The sequence below is a fragment of the Tenebrio molitor genome, chromosome 4 (genome assembly GCF_963966145.1).
Source record: "Tenebrio molitor chromosome 4, icTenMoli1.1, whole genome shotgun sequence".
NCBI classification, from domain to species: Eukaryota; Metazoa; Arthropoda; class Insecta; order Coleoptera; family Tenebrionidae; genus Tenebrio; species Tenebrio molitor.
In genome coordinates this window covers 29,475,535-29,499,608 of record NC_091049.1, presented here as the reverse complement: position 1 = coordinate 29,499,608, position 24,074 = coordinate 29,475,535, and the positions used below count along the sequence as shown (strand labels likewise).

The 24,074-nt window shown below is 36.6% G+C and overlaps 2 protein-coding genes across 12 annotated transcripts in view; both read left to right on the top strand.

The window, feature by feature from the left end:
* Positions 1-805: 805 nt before the first annotated feature.
* Positions 806-3,824, top strand: Rilpl (Rab interacting lysosomal protein like). 4 transcript variants are annotated; one of them, XM_069045509.1, is made up of 6 exons: positions 806-1,270; positions 1,321-1,767; positions 2,167-2,342; positions 2,406-2,474; positions 2,698-2,793; positions 2,863-3,824. In XM_069045509.1, exons 1-6 carry the CDS (start codon positions 956-958, stop codon positions 3,032-3,034), a joined length of 1,275 nt encoding a protein of 424 aa, XP_068901610.1. In that variant the 5' UTR covers positions 806-955; the 3' UTR covers positions 3,035-3,824. The 4 variants fall into 4 exon arrangements, with proteins under 4 accessions (XP_068901610.1, XP_068901612.1, XP_068901611.1 ...); XM_069045510.1 differs by having other exon boundaries at positions 809-1,270; positions 2,853-3,824; XM_069045511.1 differs by lacking the exon at positions 2,406-2,474 and having other exon boundaries at positions 807-1,270.
* Positions 3,825-7,303: 3,479 nt separating this feature from the next.
* The window catches only part of Eph (Eph receptor tyrosine kinase), a 30,576-nt gene continuing 13,805 nt past the window's right edge, over positions 7,304-24,074 (top strand). For 2 of the 8 annotated variants that reach the window (XM_069045482.1, XM_069045480.1), the window contains exons 1-3: positions 7,310-7,925; positions 14,553-14,704; positions 23,160-23,239. In XM_069045482.1, coding sequence (XP_068901583.1) covers positions 14,635-14,704; positions 23,160-23,239 — 150 coding nt within the window. In that variant the 5' untranslated portion in view covers positions 7,310-7,925; positions 14,553-14,634. Of the gene's footprint in view, positions 7,926-14,552; positions 14,705-23,159; positions 23,240-24,074 lie in introns of all 8 variants that reach the window. The other 6 variants (XM_069045483.1, XM_069045479.1, XM_069045481.1 and 3 more) reach the window with 6 other exon arrangements.

Genomic DNA, 24,074 nt, shown 5'->3' with positions numbered 1-24,074 from the left:
TATCCTTTTAGGAATTTGGTTACTCGTTTGCCATCATGTTGGCATCACTGTATGTCATAGTTGCGTCTTGTAATTAGATATTTAAATAAATAGGTAATAGGTATATTATATTTCTTCAAACACAAACACAATCCTAGTAAGTGGATACTATTATAAATCTTGTCGAAAAAATGTCAAAATTACAACACGTAAAAAAAAATTAGCTTTTGTTTGTAGCCAACTAGTTTACAAATTAAACCTTTTCAATGGAAAAATTGTGGAGAAAATAACGTAGGTAATGAAAAACTGGACAGGTAGAAAACGAAACCACTGATTCCCAAACTTTTTCGGTCTGCCGGTCCTTCGGTTCCATAACTCTCTCTACTTTTTAGATGTGTTCTGTGCTTTTTAGTTGTTCGTTCACAACTGTTATGTTGTGCTTACTCCTTTATGGCTTTTTAGGACAAAGTGATGCCCTCGCATTACCACAATTTTTTTCAGCATCTCTAGAGTAGCCCAACTTCACCCGGGAATCACCGGATTTATTTTGAGAATCTCAAATAAACATTTTCACGTTGGCAGGATCATTATAAATGATTGTACCATCGAGACTAGTAATTTGTAATCCATGAATCCGAAATCGTATGTCGTTACTTGAACTCCACGCTCCAATAAAAACAGCTTGAAACACAGGTTAGATCTCGAATTCTCGACATATCAAACGCAAAAGACATACGGATTCAAATCCTTAGATGATTACAAAGTAATTTGAATGCTGGATTGCTGGTTGTAGCATAGCTGAGTAGTTCATGTGTACTTATGTAACAAGTAGTTTTAATGTGGTGTGGCATTCTGGCATTTGACAGCTGTCAGTTTTAAGAGTGGAAAGAAAGGATGAAAGGATCAATAAGAAGCGTGTTTTGAGATGGTGATTCAGACAAGTTTAAAAAGGTGTGATTAAAATAATTGTCCTTTGATGCCCCGCATTAAGTACCACATCATTCCGGACAAGATGGAGGAGGATAACGATCTAGGGGGCGAAATTACAGTGGTGGATGTGTACGACATTGCTTCAGACATCGGCAAAGAATGCGAGAAAATCATCGATCAATACGGGGCAGATGCTGTGACTTCTTTGATGCCGAAAGTGATCAGCGCCTTGGAGCTACTCGAAAATCTGGCAACGCGAAACGAACGGGAAAACACACAACTGAACGACCTCAGGTCAAAGATATCCCAACTGGAAAATGACAAGCTGGAAAAGGCCGAATACCGACAGAAGTTCGAAAAGGTGAGTGAGCATAGAGCGTCCCTTATATTACTGACTTGTTTGAAATGAAGGAATTGGAAGTCATCGAGGAACAGTGGCGCGCGGAAACCAAAGAACTGTTGGCCGTCGTGTCGCGTCTGCAGGAAGAGAACAGAAGACTAGCCAAGGATGCTAGTCCCAGCCATCAGCCGTTGTCGCCGACGCTTCAGCACGGCAATGGAGACGTGCTTCAGAAACTCAAAGACAGTGTGGAGAAGCAGAGAGATGAGATCAGAATTAAGGACAAATTGTTGCAAGACAAATGTTGCGACATAGATAATTTGAAATCGCAAGTGGAACGTCTCAATTCGACAAGTCGAGAATTGCGCCGAAAACACAAACTGTTCCAGAGCCAAGTGAGAACGTTGTGCGAAGAGAGGGCCGACTTTCTGGTACAACTCCAGGACCAACAGAGGGACATCATGGGGCTGAGGCAACGACTAGGGCTCGCGCAGAAAGAAAACGAGGATTTGACCAAGGTTCATATCATAAATATATTTGTACCAGTACAGGTGGCGCTAATTGTGGTTTTGACACATTGTACAACAATACAGACTCAAGGACGAAGGACATCAGCAAATATAAAAAGACTGCAATCATCTTATCACTAATAGTATATTTTTCAAAACAGATAATTAATATTAATATATGTATTAACAATTATTTACTATTAAGCATCATCGGACGCAGTCGGTAATTGGAAGGGTGATCGCTGGGGAAATCGCGATCCGTTTTTAACTTCAACACTTCATAGCTTCATTATTTATATAATGATAAATAAAAATTCGGCCCGGATCCGCACCGTGGCCTCTTTTTAAATATAAAATCTGTCACTAAAGATTTATTTTTTACATTGAGCTAATGAGAAATGTCTTCAGTGCGACCCACCCATTCCAAGTAATAAAGCCGTCTACGATTTAGACGACCCCAATCGACCTCGTTTCACTACTCAAGAACTCAAGGACATTCTGCACGAACGGAACGAACTAAAAGCCCGCGTCAGCGATCTTGAAGATGAACTCGAAACTTACCGACCCAAAAACAAATCCGAAACGTAAATATTAGACTGATTTTTTTTTTTTAGTTTCTTTGATTATTTTTTTATGATTTCTTCTAGAATTGCGAAACTTTTTCCGTTTATGGAAAAAATCGAAAATGCATGTGATAATATTTTAAGTTCAAAACAGTGAGTTTTTTTTTCATTTCTTTGGTTGACCGTGGAAAACAAAAGTTATTTCATAAATTGATTCGTACGGTCAGATTGATTTTAAATTTGCAAAAAAAAAAACAAGTCGCATATTAGTTTGACACAAACTGTCGTGCGAGTCAATCTACGAACCACTTTTGATTCTTCACAACCAACCGCCTTTCAAATTTATCGGTCGCACTATAGCACCTGTGAATTTTAGACCGGTGGACGAGGACGCCCCGGTGCAGGGCCCCCTCCCGTATGAACCGGACGACGCTCCGTGGAAGAAGTGTTCCGAGTCGGGGATACGGAAGTTGTAAGTATCGCATCCGAATCGACGATTGGTGATAAGAAAACGGACTTGCACGGTTTCAGTTTTCGAAAGATATTTTCCGAAGGCGGTAGCGGGGGCGGTTTTCCTAGGCGTAGCCTATCAACCCTCTCGAAGATGGCTCTGTCAGCTACTAACGAACCGGTTCCTGTTTAACGACAACCTGACTGTTCTACTCCCGAGAATCGAGATCGATCTGGCTGGCAACGTGCACCACTCTTTGTGATAGTGTTAGAGGTTATTTGTAAAGTTTAATGTAAAAAATGCGACAAAGTCTAATCTTCAGAATGGATATTTATTCACGCAGGGCTCGACGTATTTATACAAAACATGATGAACTACACCGCAGTACGATTTGTTCTCTCTATCAGTTGTACTGAGCGCTCTTCTTAAAAAAAAAGTAGTTTTTAACATATCTCGAATGCCGCACCATCGAAAAAAGACCACTAGATTTGTGGTGTGATTTTTTGTGTAGCGCGGTACATGCTTCCATTTTAAATTAGCAAAGGACATTTTCTTTATTAAATTATTATATGTCACGTTGTTTAGTATGTGTTAACGGATTAAAATTATATTACAATGTTTGTTAGGGGAGGACCAATTATGTAGCCATATCTAATGAAACGTGTGCTAGTTTATTTGTAAGGTGTCGGTTCTTGTATCAGTAGAGTATTTAAATTGTAGATGGGCGTAATTCGGGCAGTAATGTACGAATAACAATTTACTCATTATCGATCTATTTATTTGGTAGACGCCCACCACAATTTAATAGTATCAAACAGTAATTTAATTATATGATTTGGTGCTTGTCGAATACTAACAATTATTCCCTCAGTGCACTTTTATTTTAACTTGCACAGTTTCAATTTAGTATTATATCCACCTACCCTAAGACTTTGTAGAGGTGCCAAATGTAATGATAATTTTTTTTATTGTTTTGCATCACAATTGTGTTGTATTATTTTGATTGACTTTGTATTACATTTTTGAAAATACAGGTAGATCACTAAAAAGTATCATTTTGCGTGTCTAGTGGAACTGGTAATTCATATTTATTCAGCAGCCTCACGAACAGTTGTAATATTAAATAATGTTGAAAAACGATAACCAAAAACAAAAGATGGGTACAAGAAAAAAAATATTGAAAGGAGAAATATTTAACTAACAGTGTTTTCGATGAATAACACCAAAAACTGTTTTAAGAAAGATAAAAAAAGATTAAATTGTCAATTATTCAAGTGTAAAATACCCCAAGACCTTATCGATAAACTTTTATTTTACGAAAAAAAAGGTATGTTACTTATCAATAACACGGGAACCAGCTGCACAGCGCATATATAGTAATCAGTAATCACTAATCATCAACTGATCGGTATACCCTGCCTAATCCTAGTTAGTTCCAATGTTGTTACTTAAAGTAACAAAACTTACTTGCATTAAAATAAAAATTTGAATAGATTATTTCTTGAACGAGATTTAAAACAAACGCAAAATACAAGGTAACTTAAATTCATTCATGCAGTTTTCCTGTTATTGCAAAGTAACAAAACAAGAAGACGGCATTTATCGATGTAATAATGTGTGACTGGTGATTTTCAATTTCAATAGTCATAATTACTTAATTTACGATTGGTTTAAAATTCAAATTTGACAGGTGAAGGGAATAGTCATCTGTTCGGCATTGTATCTGTATGTTGGTTTGCCTATACGACCCAACGTCTCACGTTCAAATTCTTATTTGCAATTATTGTTTAAAAATGTAACGAAAACCTGTCTAACATTATCTGACAGAGCATGTTACGTGAAATGCTTAAATAAATGGAAATGTTGAGAGCTGCACTGAAATAGGTAAGTACGGTCGTAATTTCTATCGACATTCTTTGACCAGAAGAGAAGCTAAGCAGTGATTAAATTATAAAGAACACAGGATTCTAAAAACTCAATTTACAATTTTTCACGGTCTCCATCAGTGTAGTCAACTAAGACGCGATGTTCCAATCATTGAGCAAATTACTCTTTGTTTATGTTTTTCGCTTTTCTCTAATAAATGAGATAATAAGCAACTGCGATGTCTCGCTTACCGAAGAAATTCAAAACTGATCAATAATTCTACTATTGGAAAAAAATCCAACACCAAAAATATTATTGTTATTAATTTAAAAAAAAGAGAAGAAAAGTGAAAAGAGTGAGATGAAACATTAAAATTCCTGACGGATCGTACTGTATGAGATCGTGCACCATCTTGTCGAACAACAGGAAAATCTACGTGAATTTACAAAACACCTGTTTTTCCCCTTTGTATCGGACTAACAATATAAGAAACGGTAAAAGAAAATGAACGCGTCACCGTGTTAAATGTCTATTAAAGTCACCGTCTCGTTAAAATTAATTTCTTGGAAGTAAGCACGTGTTGATAATTGCAATAGATATGTTGTGGTGACTTTGCGCAGTAATAATAATAACAACAATAATAAATCCGATGCAATTTTATTCATGTACGTGATTTCTCGTAAAAACAACAACACCACCGGAATACAAATGATTCCGTTGTTGATGTCACGACGGTCATTTCAGTTTTGTGGAAGGAGTCTCTTTTGTTGACATTTTTGTTCACATGCACACCTACGATCACGGAGGAGCGGGAAAGCGTTGTTGCAATATGCCTCTCCTCTCTTGGAAAATAGATTGCATAATAATAGAGGGACACGAAGAGGGTGTATAATAATAATTAGAGAAATGACATAACAATTATTGAATGAGAGCGAAAGCATACAAACTAATGACTAAAAAGAGTACTTTTTTTGTTTTGATGGGACGATGCAACTCCGCACTTGCTTTTTTCTCGACTTTTTATTATGCACTCTGTGATGCTTGGAAACATTGTATGTATAATACGTGGTTTTTATTGTCTTTGTGAGAACATTTTCCTAATAGTTTAGAAAATTTCAAGTTTAGTGCTAATGCGATTAGCGATTATCCCCTCGGATAAGTTTCGTGACGTTAGTCTTTTGGGGTGCTGAATCATTGACAAATGTTGAATCAATTTTGTTTCAGATTCACTCTTCCATTTGCGTGAAGACGAGTACAGTTCACAAAAACCATTAGACTTATTTTATTACCAAACTATCCGTTTTTGTGCTGCATATTTCACCTTGGTTGTAATTTAACAACAACCAGCAATCCATGTTTTATAGCATTCATCTAAAAAACATGATAGCAGTACCCAGTGATGCAGTAAGACCACTTCGCATCTGTATTTAGACACTCCCATCCCCGTTGGTAAAAATAACAACAACATAAAAGAGAATAACAATATAATTAATATCCCAGCTGTTTGCAAATACTTTTGAATTTCATTTTAACTTAAGAAACAACACGGAAACGAGAAATTACATATGTATATGTATTACCTAATAAAATTCGAACAGATCTTCTTCTGTGTAAGTGTAATATTGTCTTTCACAAAGAATGTGTTGAGAATTTTGAGTAATATTTTTATCAGAAGTTCCCTTACCGCGTTGATACTGAGTACAATTTCTTTAATGTGTCAAAAAATGTAACACGGGATATTCTAGTGAAAGTGTGAACACCACAAAGAATGATTTGCGTAGAGTACAATACCATTCACCAAAGACTTCTCCAACCCTGAGACTTGAAGACTCACGACCTTCGATTTCAACTTATTAAAATTTGGTAGCGAATTTGAGCTTCTGGTTTGGTTGTTATCGCGAGAGAAGATTTCACAGCAAAAACAGAATAAACTATGCTTTCAATCTTCAAATGTCAATTAGCCACATCGAAATAAACAGATAAAGTCTTCACTTCTCTATTATAACATGTGTTCAATTGAAAAGTTCATCAAATTGGCTTTGATTTTTGTCGCTATCTTTGTCTAACCAACTTAATTTACGATGTTGTTGTCTCTTAAAAAATACAGTCATAGCCAACTTGATGAATAATTCAATTGAACACTTGTTATCTCTGCTATTACTCTTTAAAACAAGTTCTAGTATTCCCTTCAGCATATTCATGAAAGATATAGGTAGGTAGTACTTAGGTAGGTATAATACCATATTCGTTTTCGTTTAATACAAATGTTTGTTAAGTTTACAATGTTTTGATGTCTTGATCGATATTGTTTACATCATTTTGCAAACATAAGTACACCAGATATGGTTGTGTTAACATGTTCTTGTGTTTTTTCATCTTTCATTGTTGAAATTTAGACAATTTCTTTTCATATCGACCGTAATTTACTAATTCGATTGAAACTGTATCGATTTTCTATATTTTTGGAAAACTCCCTGAAACAGCACTTTTTAAGCTCCCCCCACCTCATTATGGACTACTACGCCCCTGAGCATGACTTGTTTGTGAATTACTCGAGTTACAAAACGTGATTAACGTAGTAGATAATACCTACTATAGGAATTACATTTCTACTACATTTCTTTGATTTTTTAACTGTGGTAGCTTTTTCATCGTGCGACGGTATTATCAAGACAAGACTTCGCCACCCCTGGACACAGACAGCCCCATCTATCATCCCCCGAGGAAATTCCGGTGCAGTTAGCGCTCCTGCTTTTTCGGCGATCGCGATCCCCGTCCCGAAGTCCGATTTTCCACAACAAACATAATCCGGGAAAGCGATTAGGAATTGGAAGTCGGTGCGCACTCTCACCGTCGCAATCGATACCACCGGCAGAGTTCAAACTGGTGCGCGCCACCATTTCTCCAGTGTGAACACGGCTTTGCGAAGACTACCGTCGGGTTCAGTGCGCTCAGCGATGCTGTATCAAAGCGGGCCGTGCTGGTTGTTGTGTGTCGGAATGTCGTGAAAAGCGCACGGAAAATCGCTCAGAAACCCATCGAAAGGACCTCCTCCCCCGAAAAATACGCGTCCCGTGTGCAGTGCCCCCGAGTCAAGTCTCGAGTGTGTGATCTGGAAGTGTCAGCGGCGTTGCAGTGTTCCGCCGAAATCGGGTGCATCTTGACTGGATATTGTGGTTTTTTCACTTTGTGGGGATAAGATAGTCGCTGGTTTCGGCGGTTCAGTCGGTGTTGCAATCAATATCGACGGTTTTCGGCCAAAATGTGAAGAATCTATCATGTGACAGGTAGGAGGTCTCGTTTGTTTTTTCAGGGCGGCAGCGATTGTTTTGCGATTATTGCCAACCGTAATGTCGGTTCCACCCCTATTGCCTTCCCCGAAAGTGATTTACCGAAGATACGATTAGGCATTTCATTCTGATTACATTATTTAACCTGTTTCAAAATGGCCGACACCACTGGTATTTTATACCTAGGTACAAAAAAAGTTAAGGTGTGCTGGTTGAATACCAGAGCACTAATGTTACGGAGTGTTTAAGATCGGACGCACACTCTCGACAAAGAATTGTCCGGTGTGTTCGTCACAACTGCTTATTCCTAATTTCGGTCTAATTAATGGGCGTAACGCGATCCATCTTATTTGTATTTGCCACACTGAAATTTAAATACATTTAATAAACAAGTAAATATTGACTTGTACAAACAGATACAGGTCTGCAAACATCAGAATGCAAATAATCCTAAAGATTGATACGCCTACTTTGACGGATAACTGTCAAGCAGCCGAGATGCATCTTTGGACGTGCATCCTCCTTAAAAATCTCTTCTTGATGACGAAGCTTGCGTCGAACTTTTTACAACTTTTTGTGCAACTCTGAGATCGTTGAACTGCAAGATCAGCGAATACAGATTTGTGACAAAAAGGACTCGACTTTTCATCCCGTTAAGTGGGAGTAATGTCTCATTAGGAGCACTATGCACCGGTTGTTTTTATGTTTTTTTTCGTCACCTACATACTCACAACTTCAAGTTTTAATCGATGTTGGTTTGAAAGGAGTCGTCTCTCCAGCTTTTCATATTCATCTGTACGCTCTTTCGTCGCTGATGAATGACCTGAAGAAGAAAAAGGACAGGTCAACACCGAAATAGATCTAGAACACACAAAACCTCTATGTGATCGGTTACTAATTGTAAAAGGCAAAACACGAGAAATTTCCAAAAGGGACGACCGCTGACCTTGGACGCATGGTCGCCAGGGTAAAAACGAACCGGAAAGATGACGTCGAGGGTGGTAGATTTCGTGACGTTCCCTTTGGAAATATTTGTCCCATTTCCTGAGACTCTCGTGCCCCTATAAGATCGCCTTGTTTGTCAAAATCAGGTTTAATTGAAATTAAATGGCGGCGCTGTTCGCTAGGATTTATGAAAATGGGTTAATTCTATTAACATCTAGATAACAAAAGAATTTTTCAGGCGAAGTGGATGACCACTGTTAAGAAATTAAACCGTATTGACTGTTCCCATTAGGAACTGCTGATTCACTTTTTTTAACAGAAAATCCCCAACGTTCCTTATCGTTTGTCGGTGTTTGCCAAATTTCGTTAGAAACCGAGAGAAAAAAAAAATTGAACGCTCACGAAGTGTACTGAAAGGTGGGGACGACAAACTTGTCAATAAATAACGATTCAACAGGTACACTGTTGTGACGTCATCGAAAAAGGGTGATATCAATGGTTCGATTCATTCTCTCGTTTACTTGTCACGTAAAATGTACCCACCTTGGAAAGTTTCTAAATGTTATCGAAAAGAATCACCTTTACAGAGCAGAAATTTTGCGAGGAATTAATTCGAACGCTTGGGCAAAAGATTTGAAAGGTACAAAGACAAACTGTCACGGATTTGGGACGCATTCTTGGCTCGTCACCTTTTGTTGCAGCTCAGCTACCTACTTTAGTCACATAGAGGATTTATATTATTGATATATTGTCCGTCGATACAATAAGGAAACGTGTTTATAAATTTCATCCTAGTATTTACCCGAATCACGTTCGAATGTGTTCCACCAGGTAGTTTGTGCACACCGTGCCTTGAAACAAGTTTACAAAGCAGGGTCGGCTGTTTGGGGGCTACAATTAGTCAAAAAGATTATGGAACTGGCTAAGCTTTCGTTTTCATGACGGGACTGAAGTCCAATAATTTATTCAAACTTTCGAACAAAAGCGTTAAATTATTTAAAGATGACAATATGTTTGTCATAAGTAAACTGATAAGGTCTAGTGTTTCAATAAGATGAGGACATGCGGAAGTTGCGTGTTTATCACTAAATTTGCACATTACAGGGTTAAAAGCCATATTTTATGAGTTCAAATTGCAACAGATATGATTTGGATTAGTGATTTTAAGTAAGTCGAGTCAGTTTTCGTTTCTAGGAAACACAGACGAATGTCCACACTTCCCAAGTCTCTACAAGTCAAGTTTTGTGGCGGATTCTGACAGATAGATGTGATAAATTAGTTATTTTTGAACTCACTAACTTCAAAATGATATTTCGCAAACGCAACAGTTAACCACGAACGTAGATTTCGCGCACTAGCATTGGTCTTTTGAAAGAATGAAAATAAATCGCTATTAATTCGATTGACATTTGACACTTGGACAAGCACCATCTATTCACTAAATTGGAAACTATTGGGTAATAATTTAAAAATGCTAATGTTCGTTTCAAAAAATATTGTACAAAGCTCGACGCGCGAAGACGTATTCGGCACATTCGCGCAAATGAAGCACTCGCTCCTTCGTCGCTTGTGTCTCAAATAATGCGTTCATGTGCAAAAATGTCTTCTCGCACTCGGTTCGTAAATAATTATGTATTGTCTGTTTGCTTCTAAATAAAAATGCTTTACGTAATGAAACCAGTGCGGTAATGAACTACATTACGCAACTCAAATGACTGCAAATGAATGTGGTTATAAGGTTTTATCCAAGCAGCCGTAGATAAAAGGGGTTTTATAGGAATTTATTCCGGCAAAACACCCGGAATGGACGAAGGCCAGAGAAACTGAGCAAGAGACTGGTTCTATAATTTTAACTGGTTTGTGAAATTAAAATTTTCAGTTAAGTGTACATATTGGTATTAAAAAGGGGGCACGGCATCGAGGCCGGATTTTTATTTTATTATGGTTTTTATGCGACATTACGAATTACACACAATACTGAAAATCGAGTAATCAAACAATGAAGTAATACTAAAATTACAACGGAACGCGGTTTCTCTTGGCGGTCACCCATCCCAACAATGACCGCACCCGACACTTCACCGATCGAATGATGATAGTCCTGTCAAAGTAGGGGCATCGTATTATTATTATTATTATTACATATTCTCACAATAATTCACTCGTAGAAGTTGTTTAGGACAAGTTTTGTGGCTAAAAACGAGTGTTAAAAAAGGTTCATAATAATTAGTTTTGGGAAAATAATGTGTAATATCTAGTAATACATTCTGAAATTTTAGCGACATTACTCTTTGTTGTGGTTATTATTTGAACTTATTTAATTATTATTATTAATTGATAAAGTGGATCATTTGATGTTATTTCACCTCCGAGTGGATCGTCAATTTTTCAGTTTTTTAGCGACTACACAGCCTCAAGAAGGTCATTTTTTTAAACGGACAGAGCGTTCGTTTCAAGAAGTAAAATAAATTGACTAATGCGAGAGTTGCAAAACTGGTTCAGGATAATTTTAGATCACCGGAAAGTAATCGACGGATTATTTGTAAATAATAATTAAAGGTAATTCCAACAATTTCGAAATATTTTCATAACGTCTAGTCAAAAACGCATCCCACTTGATACCGCCTCCGAACCCTGCAATTCGCACCAGTAATGATCAGGATTTTTGACTAAAAGCTTTGAAGAAATTTATGGGCTCTTCGGATAATTTATGGTCGATGGGAGTCACGCGTTCGAAACAATCCATCGAAACGTGTAAGATCGTGAACGTGAAGTTACCATTTCGTTATTGCTTTAATTAAAATTTTTCCGATGCCGGAAACATGTGCGCCTAAGTAACGTACGATCAGAAAGTTTTCCCATCAAGTGGGCTACCGGGATCGTCACGCGTTTCTCACATTAATCCCGTACTCGTCGATTTTGACGTTGTGTCAAAAACAATTCTTGTTTGGGCCATTTTGACCGACTTCCAAAGTGAAAATCTCAAAAATGCTGTCGCTTTTCGACAGAATACGTTATGAATTTTTGACAGTTTGACGAGACTTCTTTTTGAGCGCCCGCTATCACTCACCAGACCCCCTCCACCGAAAGGGGAAGAAACACAACTTGATCCCATCACATAAACATAATAAAACGACCCATTATTACATGGAAAACAGTAGTGAGCGTGTAACATACCCATAAAATCTCATTTCCGCGTGTTCGCTTCCCTTATTTCATTTTTAACAGCTTTATTAACTAATTATCCCCAATAAACATGTCAGTGCATTAATACAACGACTTCCTTTGGGTATAGGTATATTAATAACTTGCGGTATTGCCGCAGATGCGGCGCAACAGGGATCTAATCTCTAATTATTTCTTATTTTCCTTGATAACAATAATCATAAAAATAACAATAAATAATAAATTGGTGAGATTAATTTTGGTATGTTCTGAGTAAGTTGTGATTCACCGTTGCCAAATCATTTTAAAATTTACGACATCCTTCCTTGCTTTATCGATAAGATTTCAAAATTCGTGTGTTTGACAACAGATGTTCCAACACACACGTAATCGGTTATGATTCTGTTTATTCCTACGACAGTAAAAGAATATCGGAATTTTCTCGACATTAGTACAATTAAGCGGCCACATGTGTGGAAAAAGCGTTCGCCAAGCATGCTGTTCGCTTGGTCGGACGGAAAGTGTCAAAAATTTCCAACGCAACAGAGCAGTAGTTCACTCCAGTCCTAAGCTATCATCACGTGACCGGAAGAACAGACGAAAAGGAAAAAAATAAAACGGTTTTCTGTAACAAAAACACATTCAATAACGTTATTATAATGAAAGTAACGGTGAAGCTGAAATTATTGTAACAAAAATGAAGAGGCCGTAGGTAGAGCGTCTGCGACAATCTCCTACAAATTGAAGATCGTGCCGAAAAAGTAGGCAAATCACGAGAGACGCGCGCAGCAGTACCCCAGGTACTATTCGAAAGGATTCCGCAGCAACGAAATCAAACGAAACAGTTAAACCGCGAATCGGTGAAGTTTTTCCGATTAATAAAAGGTACGGTCGCTTCTTTCAACTTTGATTAGTGTGCTGCAGTACCAGAGGCAGTACCTGGAAATAGTCGCAGCTTTGTGAAGAAGGCTCACTGACAAATTTTCAAAATCGCTTGAGCATTTCGATCCCATTTATTATTATTATTATTATCATCATCATTATTTCGTGTGCGGCTGTCTTTAGGCGTTCCATGCTTCACTGGTCGGTAATTACAGGACGAGAAGAGAAACATTATTTATGTTTATCTCTAATGGCAAAGCTGTGAACTGCACTTGTATTTTTTTTTTCATTTTTGATATCTTTCGTCACTCCTTGTCGAGTCAGTTGCAGGTGTGACGATGATATGTAGACGCGTCCGATGCACAATCGTTTATTCTATTCATCGGGAATGAATTTAACATGTGCATATGACAAATGGAGAATTTCGAATGACACAAGTTTCTTCAGAAGAAGAATGGAATTCAAGAAATATGTGTGTAGTTTAATACAATAATAATAACAGACATTGTAAAAAAGGAGATGATGTCGCTAAACCACCTTTTGTGTTCATCAAGAGCAACTTCTAATTACAAAAAATGTCTCAATTTAAAACCTTGGGAATGCAATTATTTGGTCCGGCAACCATAAATCATAATTTGATCTCATGAAAAGAATTTTCTTGGCCGCGTCCCGTGTATTTTTAGCATTAGAAGGATGGATGCCGCCCGGTTAATTATTTTTATCGTCACTCCGACAAGGAGAAAATAGCCAGCTTCCGGTATTTATAAATTTACGGCGTTCTTTATATTACCAAAAGGGGTATAAAATTCGTGTGTATATTCGTTGGAAATACTTGACTGCCGCTGCATGTTTATTAGACAATTAAAACAGTTTGAAAGATAAATATTAGGAATAGGTGGAATGTAACATGAAACAGATGGCCGACCATTATCATCTAGAGTTGTTTACGATATTCCTCTGAGTCTCATACATCATTCCGCTATAAATAATTTTATTATTGCACGAAAATATGATTTCATATGTTGAAACGAAGAACGGCGAATTTGGAGCGCACCCCCGAGGCGTACCTGTTTCTCACTGTGCAGATGTCGCAATCGGAAAGTCGTCTTTCTAAAAATCTAAGAAAATGATCCCAACAAGCCGTGTAGCACCCGCTTAAATCGAAATCTGATTTATGAGCCGTATTGGTTCATTTTTCACTTTGACTAAATCCAACAATGTACATTTTACAACGGCGGTCCAAATATGACCGTGTAATTCCAGTTTACAATACCGACGGCCTAAATGGTTCCGAAAATTCCTAAATAAATAACCCAGTAGTGGCAACTGTTGACTATTTTGCCAGGACCTTTTTCATCCGTGGCCCTAATTTCTGCGAGCAGAAGTCATTATGGGACGGCGGTGGCAGATGTGTAGTTCCTCCTTTCACAAAAGAAAATCCAACCCAATTGCCGGGGTGGATTTTCTGTGGGGGAATCACACACATCGATACTTGCGCCACACGCTGCGAAAGCTTTTGCTGCTTTTGTACTTTTTTTTTCATTTGTAAAATTAAAATTTTCATAACAAACATAATAATAATGAAATGAGCTGCATCAGTTGTCGGTACTATCGGTTGTTTTGTTGTTTCAGAATGAAATAGCAGTCAATGGTGAAGTCCGCCACTTACGGCAGGACGCAACATTAACCCTGCACAATCTAAAGACATAGCAAAATGGATCTGGTGATGCATCTGTTGCCCCTGCTTGTAGTGTTGGTCCAACAAGAAGCAGACGCCGAACAAGGTATGTATTCAAGTGGTTGAAATTGTCAATTTTATAATTTTGTAAAGTGATGAATTTCATGTAGCATCAGGAATCTGTTGTGGAATATTTTCTATTAACTAGGTAATTCTTAACTACAGTTACTCAACGCGGCGCGTACTGATCGAACAAAGACTTACATACAGAGTAGAGACATAAAAAATCACATATAATAAAAACCGTATCAAATCTGATAAAATCATTTGTTACAAGTCGTCGCGTCGGTATTATTTTCAAATTATTAAAATCATATTAAAAACCCATCATCAGCAAATTAACTTTTGTTTTTATAAACGTTTTAACAACGCAAGTTATTGCATAGACAAGCTAACGAATGCTGGACCGAAATAAATTGCTTGTTCTTCAGTTTCTGTTATTGTCTACGAGTTAATTCAAGGTGAAGGTGTTACTACAGACAAGTTTTAAAAACGCTGCAAATACTTGCGACGAAATAAGGATCGGAGGGTGTAGCCGCCATGGACTGTAGTTTCCCGTAAGATAATGAGAATAAATTTTTTTCCTAAACCTTATAGTTATCCAATTAAAATTATTGAAAGATTTGACACAAATTTCGTTACCCGCCTATGGGGATTACTTGCTTCGCCGATGCTGATAAGCGAAGAACAAAAAACAAATGCAAGAAAACTTTCACTTGTTTCTTGCGACTAATTGCTGCGGCCGTTGCTGTAACCTATAATGGAAGAGAAAAAAGAGAATCGTATGGTAAATATTAAATGAAAATAATTTTAATAATAAATATTTTAAAATGACCCGAATGAATCGCTCATACCCAAATAATGACAAAATGTCTCCTGAAATTAGTAGTAATCACTAGCCACTACAAGAAGTGTTCAAAGTGACCGCCGTTATTGTCAATACAATAATGAAGGCGCCGACGAAATGATTTTTCCACTCTTACCAGCATTTCTCTGTTATTGCGAATTGTTGTGGCAGCATTTTCCGCCCGTTTTCTTAAAACTTCAGTTGTCAATTGGGATCGAATATACCAAGTCCTTCATGTGCCCCCACAAGAAATTACACGGAAATTATCTAGACCCGAGCAGCACTCCCGACGCTTCACCATACACCAACACAATATCTATGTATTCACAACTCGAAAATAAACTCGCCATTTTCACAAAATTTTAGGTTAAATCACAGAATCAACACGTAAACACCTGCCTTGTGGAGTCGGACAAAACTAACTAAAAACTACACCTCTGCCGCAGAGTGGAAAAACTGTATTCTAAAAACACAATGTTTTGCTTTGATTTTACAAAAAGTATTATTTCACGGTCACTGTCATTGGGTTAAATAATTAGAAAATGCGAGTAAATAGACAGCTCGTATTCGAATGCAACGTTGTGTCAAAATTTTAAAGCAATCGGTGAAGAACTTTCGGTGATTTACTCGTAATATTTTGAACAAACGAACATTTACATTTTTATTGTAGTGGATTTTCGTTTTTTGCCATTACTAATAGCGCAAAAGATCGGCCAAACCTTTAGGAATTTAATTAAAAAAATTCAATTATCTGTTTCCAATGGTTCAGGAGTTATAAATTTTTTAATGAAACCCTCGTAACCCCACTTTTTTGCGAAAAAGATGAAAGGAGATTCTAAACTCGAAATTTAACTTAGAATCCAATTTTGAAGTCAAAATGAGACCTTTCCATTAAAAAAAAATAAAGATGGCGTAGATTTCCGGTAATTCCGGAAGTGTCGCCATTTTGAAAATATTTTGGGTAGTCGATTATAGTCAGCTACCAATTTTCATATATTATACAACTAGAGGATTAAAATTCTCGATTATACGAGACGTGTGGCCCGGAAACACCACGAGATCGTAGATCGAGTGGTGTTTCCGGCAACACGTCGAGTAATCGAGAATTTTCCATCCTCGAGTTGTATACGGGTAGACTATATCATGAATAAAATAAATAAATAAACAGGTTCCCGAAACCGACTGGGCGCATTCAGTAGCAGAGCGATTTAATGTGACGTTAATGTGACGGCTAGCGCAAAAAAATTTGTAAGTTAAGGCGGCGAGCGAAAATACAAAGGTTGGTATATTCGAATATACAAAGGTTCGTATATGTATTCGAAATCGCCCTGGTTACTACAATAACCGCTGTAATACATGGTAACTAAAGAAAATCAAAGATTCTTATTGGTTCATAAAGTAATGAATGATATAGTCATATTAATACGGTTTTGGGAAATCAGAAAGTTTGTTTCTAACGAACGGGGTACGTGAATCACCCTGTACAATATAAGGTACATAACAATACGCGCCTATTCTAATGCAAGGTTGTGTCAAAATTTCAAAGCAATCGGTGAAGAACTTTCGGATGTAAACATAATTTGCTTTTACGCCACAACGCGGAAATAATTGAAAACATGCTTCTGGTTCGTTGTTTCGGCACGTATTACAGCCAAAAATACAACAATTTGTTTTGCGGATCTTATTTTTAGTCATTTTTATAAATAAAATTCGATTAAACCGTCATTTTGTCTAAAAAACACGAACCACTTTAACAAACAACGGCTTGGGTATGTTTTGACATTTTGCACACAATTCTCACCAGATGTCTCACTGATAGCTGGAATCGCCAATAGTTTAATTTGCCGAGACAAGCAAAATGTCAAAACTTTTCATTTCTTACGTCAGACAAATGACATTCCTTGTGTTAGACATAACCTATTTGAAAAAGTATGCCATTAAAAGTCGAAAAAGCCTGATTTACATGTGTTAAAAATAGGAAAATTGAGTGCTCGTGATTTTTATGATGTACTCGATTTTTTTTTTGCAACCGACTGTACATATCGGGTGATTCAAAATGATTGTGGATAAATATGGCAACTATGCAAGAAAATTTATATGGCAACTGTGTGGGTAGGATAGTGTTTGACATTTCTTTGACAGTTCATATTTGCGCAATTTTGAAAATTGTCAAGTCAATGTGCAGTGGTATAAAAAAATGCACCAACGCGGTCTCAAGTTAGTTAAATGAAGATCGCCTTGAATGCACGCGTATGAAATGTCATACAAATAATGTCAACTCTATTCTACCCACACAGTTGTCACATAAATTGTCGTACATAGTTGCCATATTTATCCACAATAATTTTGAATCACCCAATATTTACCGCCATTAAGAAATTTAATCGATAATAATATAACAAGACCTTGTTTTTTAATCGGATACATTTTTTTATTTCACAAAAACTTTTTGGTGATAAATTTACGAATTTGAATTGGAAATTTTTCTTCTGATTAGAGTATGTAATTACATATACGAAAAACTTTTTTAAAGTCAAACCGCTACAAAGAGCTTCTCAGAAGTACAAGTCTGGAATATCTTTTAAATTTATTATTGAAAAAAATAACAAATCTATTAGGTAATGCATGAAGTTTATAATATTTTTGTTTTACAATACATACAAACATTGCCCCGAATGCTTGGAGCGTTTCCACGTTGAATGGCAAGGGAAATCCTTCGAATAGCAATTTCTTTTATTTTGAATCTCCTTATTTAAATTTAATTTTTAAATTCACCAAATTTTCAATTGATTTCTCTTTTAACTGTTTTCTTTTTAAATCAATTATCTTCAGTCAATCTTCATGGTCTGAGAGAAGTTTCAAGTCACAATCGTAGGTACAAACTCTTGTTTCGCTTCGACCGACTGACTATTTCTGCGGCGTCACAATAAAAAAATGTTTAAAACTCGTTAATTACCAGAGCGATGGCACCGACATTTGTCTCTGGGTGTTAAGAAATCTCGTTATTTTTAAATATTTCATCTCTTCTATTTTTAACCGACGACGTGGTACAACACGAAGATTTGTCTCGGTGTCGTCGCCGTTTTTAATCAAATAATCGAAAGAAACCGACCGATCTAGCGGTCGAAGAGTCGTTTGCGATTTTGATTCGCGTCAGAATCCAGGAAAAAGAACACCCGGAGTGGTAATACATAATCCGTCAAACGGTGAAAGTAACAACGACAACCAGTCCCAACCTGATCATAGACGGAAATTGTTATTAAAATTAATTACAAATCATTTATCTTTGCATACGGTAACTGACATAGAAAAAGCATCGATGGCCGTTTCGATTCCGATATATCAAGATGAACAGTTCTGCCAGATCATGTTTGTCCGAGTCGCTTTTTCCGAACAAATTAATTTACTTTCTATTAATTAACTAGGTAAATGAAAAAAATTAACTAACAAATTGCAAAGTTGCATAATGAGCAATTACGAAAGTTGGCGAAGGAGCTGGGAAAGGTGTTCACGGTGGCCCTAAAAGGCAACGGCGGTTTTAATTTTGTTAATAACTTTTTTTTTATTCTCTCAGTTCTAGCAAAAACGTTGAAAGTGTAGATTTGATGTTTTGGGTTAGTTTTTTTTGAGTCATCGTGTGAATGAAATCGACAATTAACTCGCGAGTGAATGAGGGATAGTAAAAATTAATCGTGTGTACAGGTGTACAGGGCGATTATTGCTCAGATATGGCAAAGTTTCCGGTGATTCAATATGAAATTCTTGGTGGGCTACGAACCACTTTTACGAGGCGCGTATACAGTGCGATAAGTGTAGGTAGGATTCAATATGGATGCGTGTCCCCTAATACATATTCTGGGGCAGTAAACATCCAGTATAAACAACCACATCTCATGAATATCAGCCGTCGTGGAAATCGACGAGAAAAGGAAGGAGAGTTCCATCATCATCATCAAAACCCGACCTTAAGAGCAGGTAGTTGAAGCATCAATGTGCGGCCTAAGTGGCAAAGTCTGGAGGTATTTCAACTTCAAAGGATACCCGAAACTGAGTTTAGAGGAAGAGAGCACGGCGCGGTCCCGTACAGGTCCCCGGGGCATAAGAAAATCGATACGAGACAGGTCTACCAGTGCACATCTCGACACGTTTCAAGTGCCTCCTTCTGTTGTTATTGTATGGATATGGCGAAAATTTACCACCGATCCGAAACTAGGTTCGCGAATTTTTACTCGATCGCGGGAAAGCCACAGGAATGGGAACGTCATAACTCATAACCCTTATCCTGGTTATATAATTTTTGGAATGTACGTCTTGGATGTGGTCATGACGGGGGACGAAAATTCGGATAAACCAAAATTACGAATTCGAGAGCACGAATTTCAGACAAAATGGAACTTTTAACGTTGAAATATGTATTTTGGACGGAATACTACTTTCATGAAGTCACCACAGCAACACTGTTTTACATTTGTTGGATTTTTTTCAGATTGTAAAAAAAACATGATTCATCCGAGTTCGATCAACTCGTAAAAATACGGAGCGATCAACAATTACTTAGATAAGGGGCGGCTATGACTTTGACAGTGTCAGATTTTTCGTCTCACCTAACAAACGTCAAACAACTGTCACTATGAATCAAATTTTAATGCAAAAATGGTTTTTACTTCAGGACATAAAAGATTAATCGTACTTTCGTAATGGTGTTTTCAATAACGAAGTAATGGACATACAGCGTTGTTGCTTGTTTGGCCGAGTTTCGGCAAAAATTTCGAAATTTAAATTGTAACGTGTATATGCAACCAGAAATACGACATACGGCCGAGATTTCAATGGCTTCTTTGATCTAAATAATTGTTCGCACAATTTTATACCTAGGAATTAGAATAACCTGCAGTAGATGTTACCAGCAGGATTTTTTCGGAGATAAGTACGTACAATACGTCATATTTTCAAATTTTAAAACGAAATAGGTACTAGTTTCTAGATATGATTTTTATCTTTTTAAATTTTGGTGTTTCAATACTATACCAAGAAAATCACTTACGGCACGCAACACCGTGTTGTAGGTATTTTTCAACAGGAATTGAATTCAAGCCTCTGTAACATTACACATGGTTCTTGTAGATTTTGGGAAATTTTCCATAGTCGTTTTTATGTCCTTCCAAATTGTTCTTATGAGTTTTAAATCTGAGCGATTGTTTTTTAAAGAAATCTCTGTCATAGCATTAAGTACATTCTTTCATGGTTAAAAATGCACCAATTAGATTAGGTACTCTACCCATGGAGAAGCGCAGTCAGGATGACTTAGAGATCATAATAAATTACACATTAATTTTCATCGTGTGGACGAACCTAGATTTAGTGTCACTTGCTGGGGTCCTAAACATATAGTCCTCTTTTTTAAAATCTCTTAGTTTAATGTCAATTAAACATCTTAAACGGCTCCTGTTAAAGAAATTATTACTAGTAATTTATTTGTAAATTGAGAAGACATTTGTAAACATAAATTGTAAACTCTGTCCACTCATAGATTGATTGACATAAATGTTACTAAAAATGTTCACTCTACGCTACAACAAATAGATCCGGCGCGAAATTTAAAAAAATGGAAAGAGCAGATTTATACACGTGATGTTTTATTATTATTCTGCATGTTTGCAGTTAGGAAAGACGAAAGAAAACTTCAGTATATAGTAGGAGTAATACATATAGGTTTTATTAATATGCAGGGTGTCTCAAAATCCGCGAATTCCGAATTCAGAGCGTGGCAGGGAAGGACCCAGTGGAGCTCGAAAAATACTTAGAAAAAAAATTCCCACTTCCTGAAAATGATATAAGCACTTTAATTTTAATTTCAATTTATTTTAATATAATTCTAGATACGTTGCCGTTCCATTTTTAAGAAAAATTACAAAAATTTAAGATTTTTTTACTCCAAAGTAAAGCTATTCTTCAAAAAAATGTTTTACGTTATTATTTTCCACAATCATCTACACCATAAATAACAATAAACACTGAGCTTTTCAGCCTGCATGGGAAGAAAACGCAGTTCACAGAGTGCACCTTCAGACCAATGTATCTTTGTGGGGGATGTCCCGATTGTTTTTTTTTTTAATTTCCATATTTGGACTACTGAAGTGATCCCCTACAACGCTCTGAATTCGGAATTCGCGAATTTTGAGACACCCTGTATATTATTATATCCACCATCTTTAAAGTAAACACTAATCTAATATTAATTTCTCTCAAAAATTACCTACAATTGAAAATTAAAGTCACTGTGGCTAAACACAAACAAGAGATTATTTATTTTAATATTTCATGCATGAACATGCATAGCGCACAGCCACCTACGATGGTACAATCATTTATAATGACCCGTACATACAGGTCGCTGAAAAGTATGGATACAGCTAAATATTTTCAGAACGGTTTACCAGAACTCGTTGAAATTTGACACACAGTTAGAAATGTTTAAATTCTATCATTTCAATTTTCTAACCTCATTTATTCTGAAGATACAAGGCTAACTTGATTTTTTTTAAATGGCAAATTTAATATTTTTGAAAAGAGTATTTTTTTGTGAATCACAACGAAACGTCAAGCTAATTTTAAAGATTTTAAGCGATTTGCAGCCTTTAAGGAGCTCGTCGAACAAAAAAACGTTGTATTCAACTCGTTCTTGTGTAAATTGGGCCTTTTTTGGCATTCATGGACCTTTAAAACGCTCGTTTCACTCGCGTTTTAATCTGACCCATTCATGCCAAAAAAAGCCAAATTTACACACGAACTCGTTAAATAAACATGAAGCCCAATTTCCGGAAAAAACATTACTGCAAAACATACTGATTGGTAAAAAACCATGAATGAAAAGTGCAATACGAGGGGAATAAAAACATTCGGTTTTTACGATTCCTGTTTAAAAAAGTTTTTAGGTTTATAAAATTGGATTCAACATGAACGGCACGTCAAAATAAAGGGGGGACAAATGGCAATTCAATTTTGCAAATATGTATTCAAAGAAACTTAATTTAGAAACGTAATTAATGAGTACTATTACCAGTTAAAATAAATGCACTTTTTTCTGTTACATCCTGTATGTATATCATTTAAAATTTAAATTTACAGGCTTTTAAAAGTTTTTAAGCAGTATGCGTTAATTTTGCGTCGAGGTGTACATACATTGTTGCATGAATTAGGCAAGTCGACAACTATGTATTTTCATACTTTTTTGATGACTTTTCTGATCCTATGAAATTTTTTTATCGTTTCAACAAGTACAGTTTGTATAGTTAAATTTTAAAAATACCAAACACTTATTGGAGCTTGTGATAGGTGATTTTCGAACTTCCCTCAACAGTTCATCCCACAATTTCTCATTTGAGACGAGATCTGGAGATTCGGGAAGCCAATTGTACTGGTTTCAGGTGGCATATTTGAAATAGACATGAAACATTCGACATTTTCCACAAATTCGTGCTTGTCATATATTATGATCAGTAATAAAGTGATGTTTGATTTTTTTTTAAATTAAAAATACATTTTTTTAAATTAAAAATACATATTTTTTTAATTAAAAAAAAAAAAACAGTAGTGTATGATTGTTCAATTAAAACCGTGATAATCTGATTGACTTTATGCTGTTTTGTTGCAGTTGTTCTTTTAGACACAACAGGAGAACCCACATTGGACTGGACCCGCTACCCTTACGGACCTCAAGCGAATACGCCAGGGGTAAGTTTTTACGATTCGTCCAAATCAATTCTACGCTTAGCTGGATTTAATCATTTTTCGCGTATTCGTTTGCACCATCAAGACAAGATATTTTTTAATCGAAACATTTGTTGGTTCAGCTCCTACTGTGATGAGTGATGACTGTGACAAGAAAAAACTCGTTTCGGTCCTGTGTTATTACCTCTTCATATTAGATTATTTGGTACATCCAGCGCCGATATTATCCAGCTAATTATTTATATGTGTATGTGCAACCTGGAACAGGTTTATGACATTCTAATATAGGCGGGGCTTTGGGAGTAATGGCACAAATAATTACATTGTTCCACTGTAAACAACAGTTAAACACAGTGGCGGCTCCTCAGAGCAGACAACAAAAACGGAACGACCAACACTAGATCTCGTCAGCAAAGCAGATCGTCGTATACCTAATATATACATATAGGTATTTACGCAGCGGAATCTTTTACAAAATGTGCTAAGACAAGACGAGCCGCCACTGGTGAAATGTATACTTCAAAAGGAAAAAAATACAGTTGTCGGAACAGAGAGCCTTGTTGATTGTTTGTTTCGAGATAATGATTTATGTATTCGGTTTACAGACGGCACGTGCCCCCATTAGTTTATTAAATAAGTCCAGAAGATGGATAATTGTCGACCAATAAAACTTCTCCGAGAGAAATAAATATCGGTCCGGCTTTTATTTGGCCCCCATGTACAAATATTATTTCATCTTATACATGTCCGACACGTACAAATACAGTTAATTTTGCCCTCGCTCCGGCAACAAATTTGCCGTTTCCTGAATTGTGTGCCTTGCCACCGTCCAAACTGA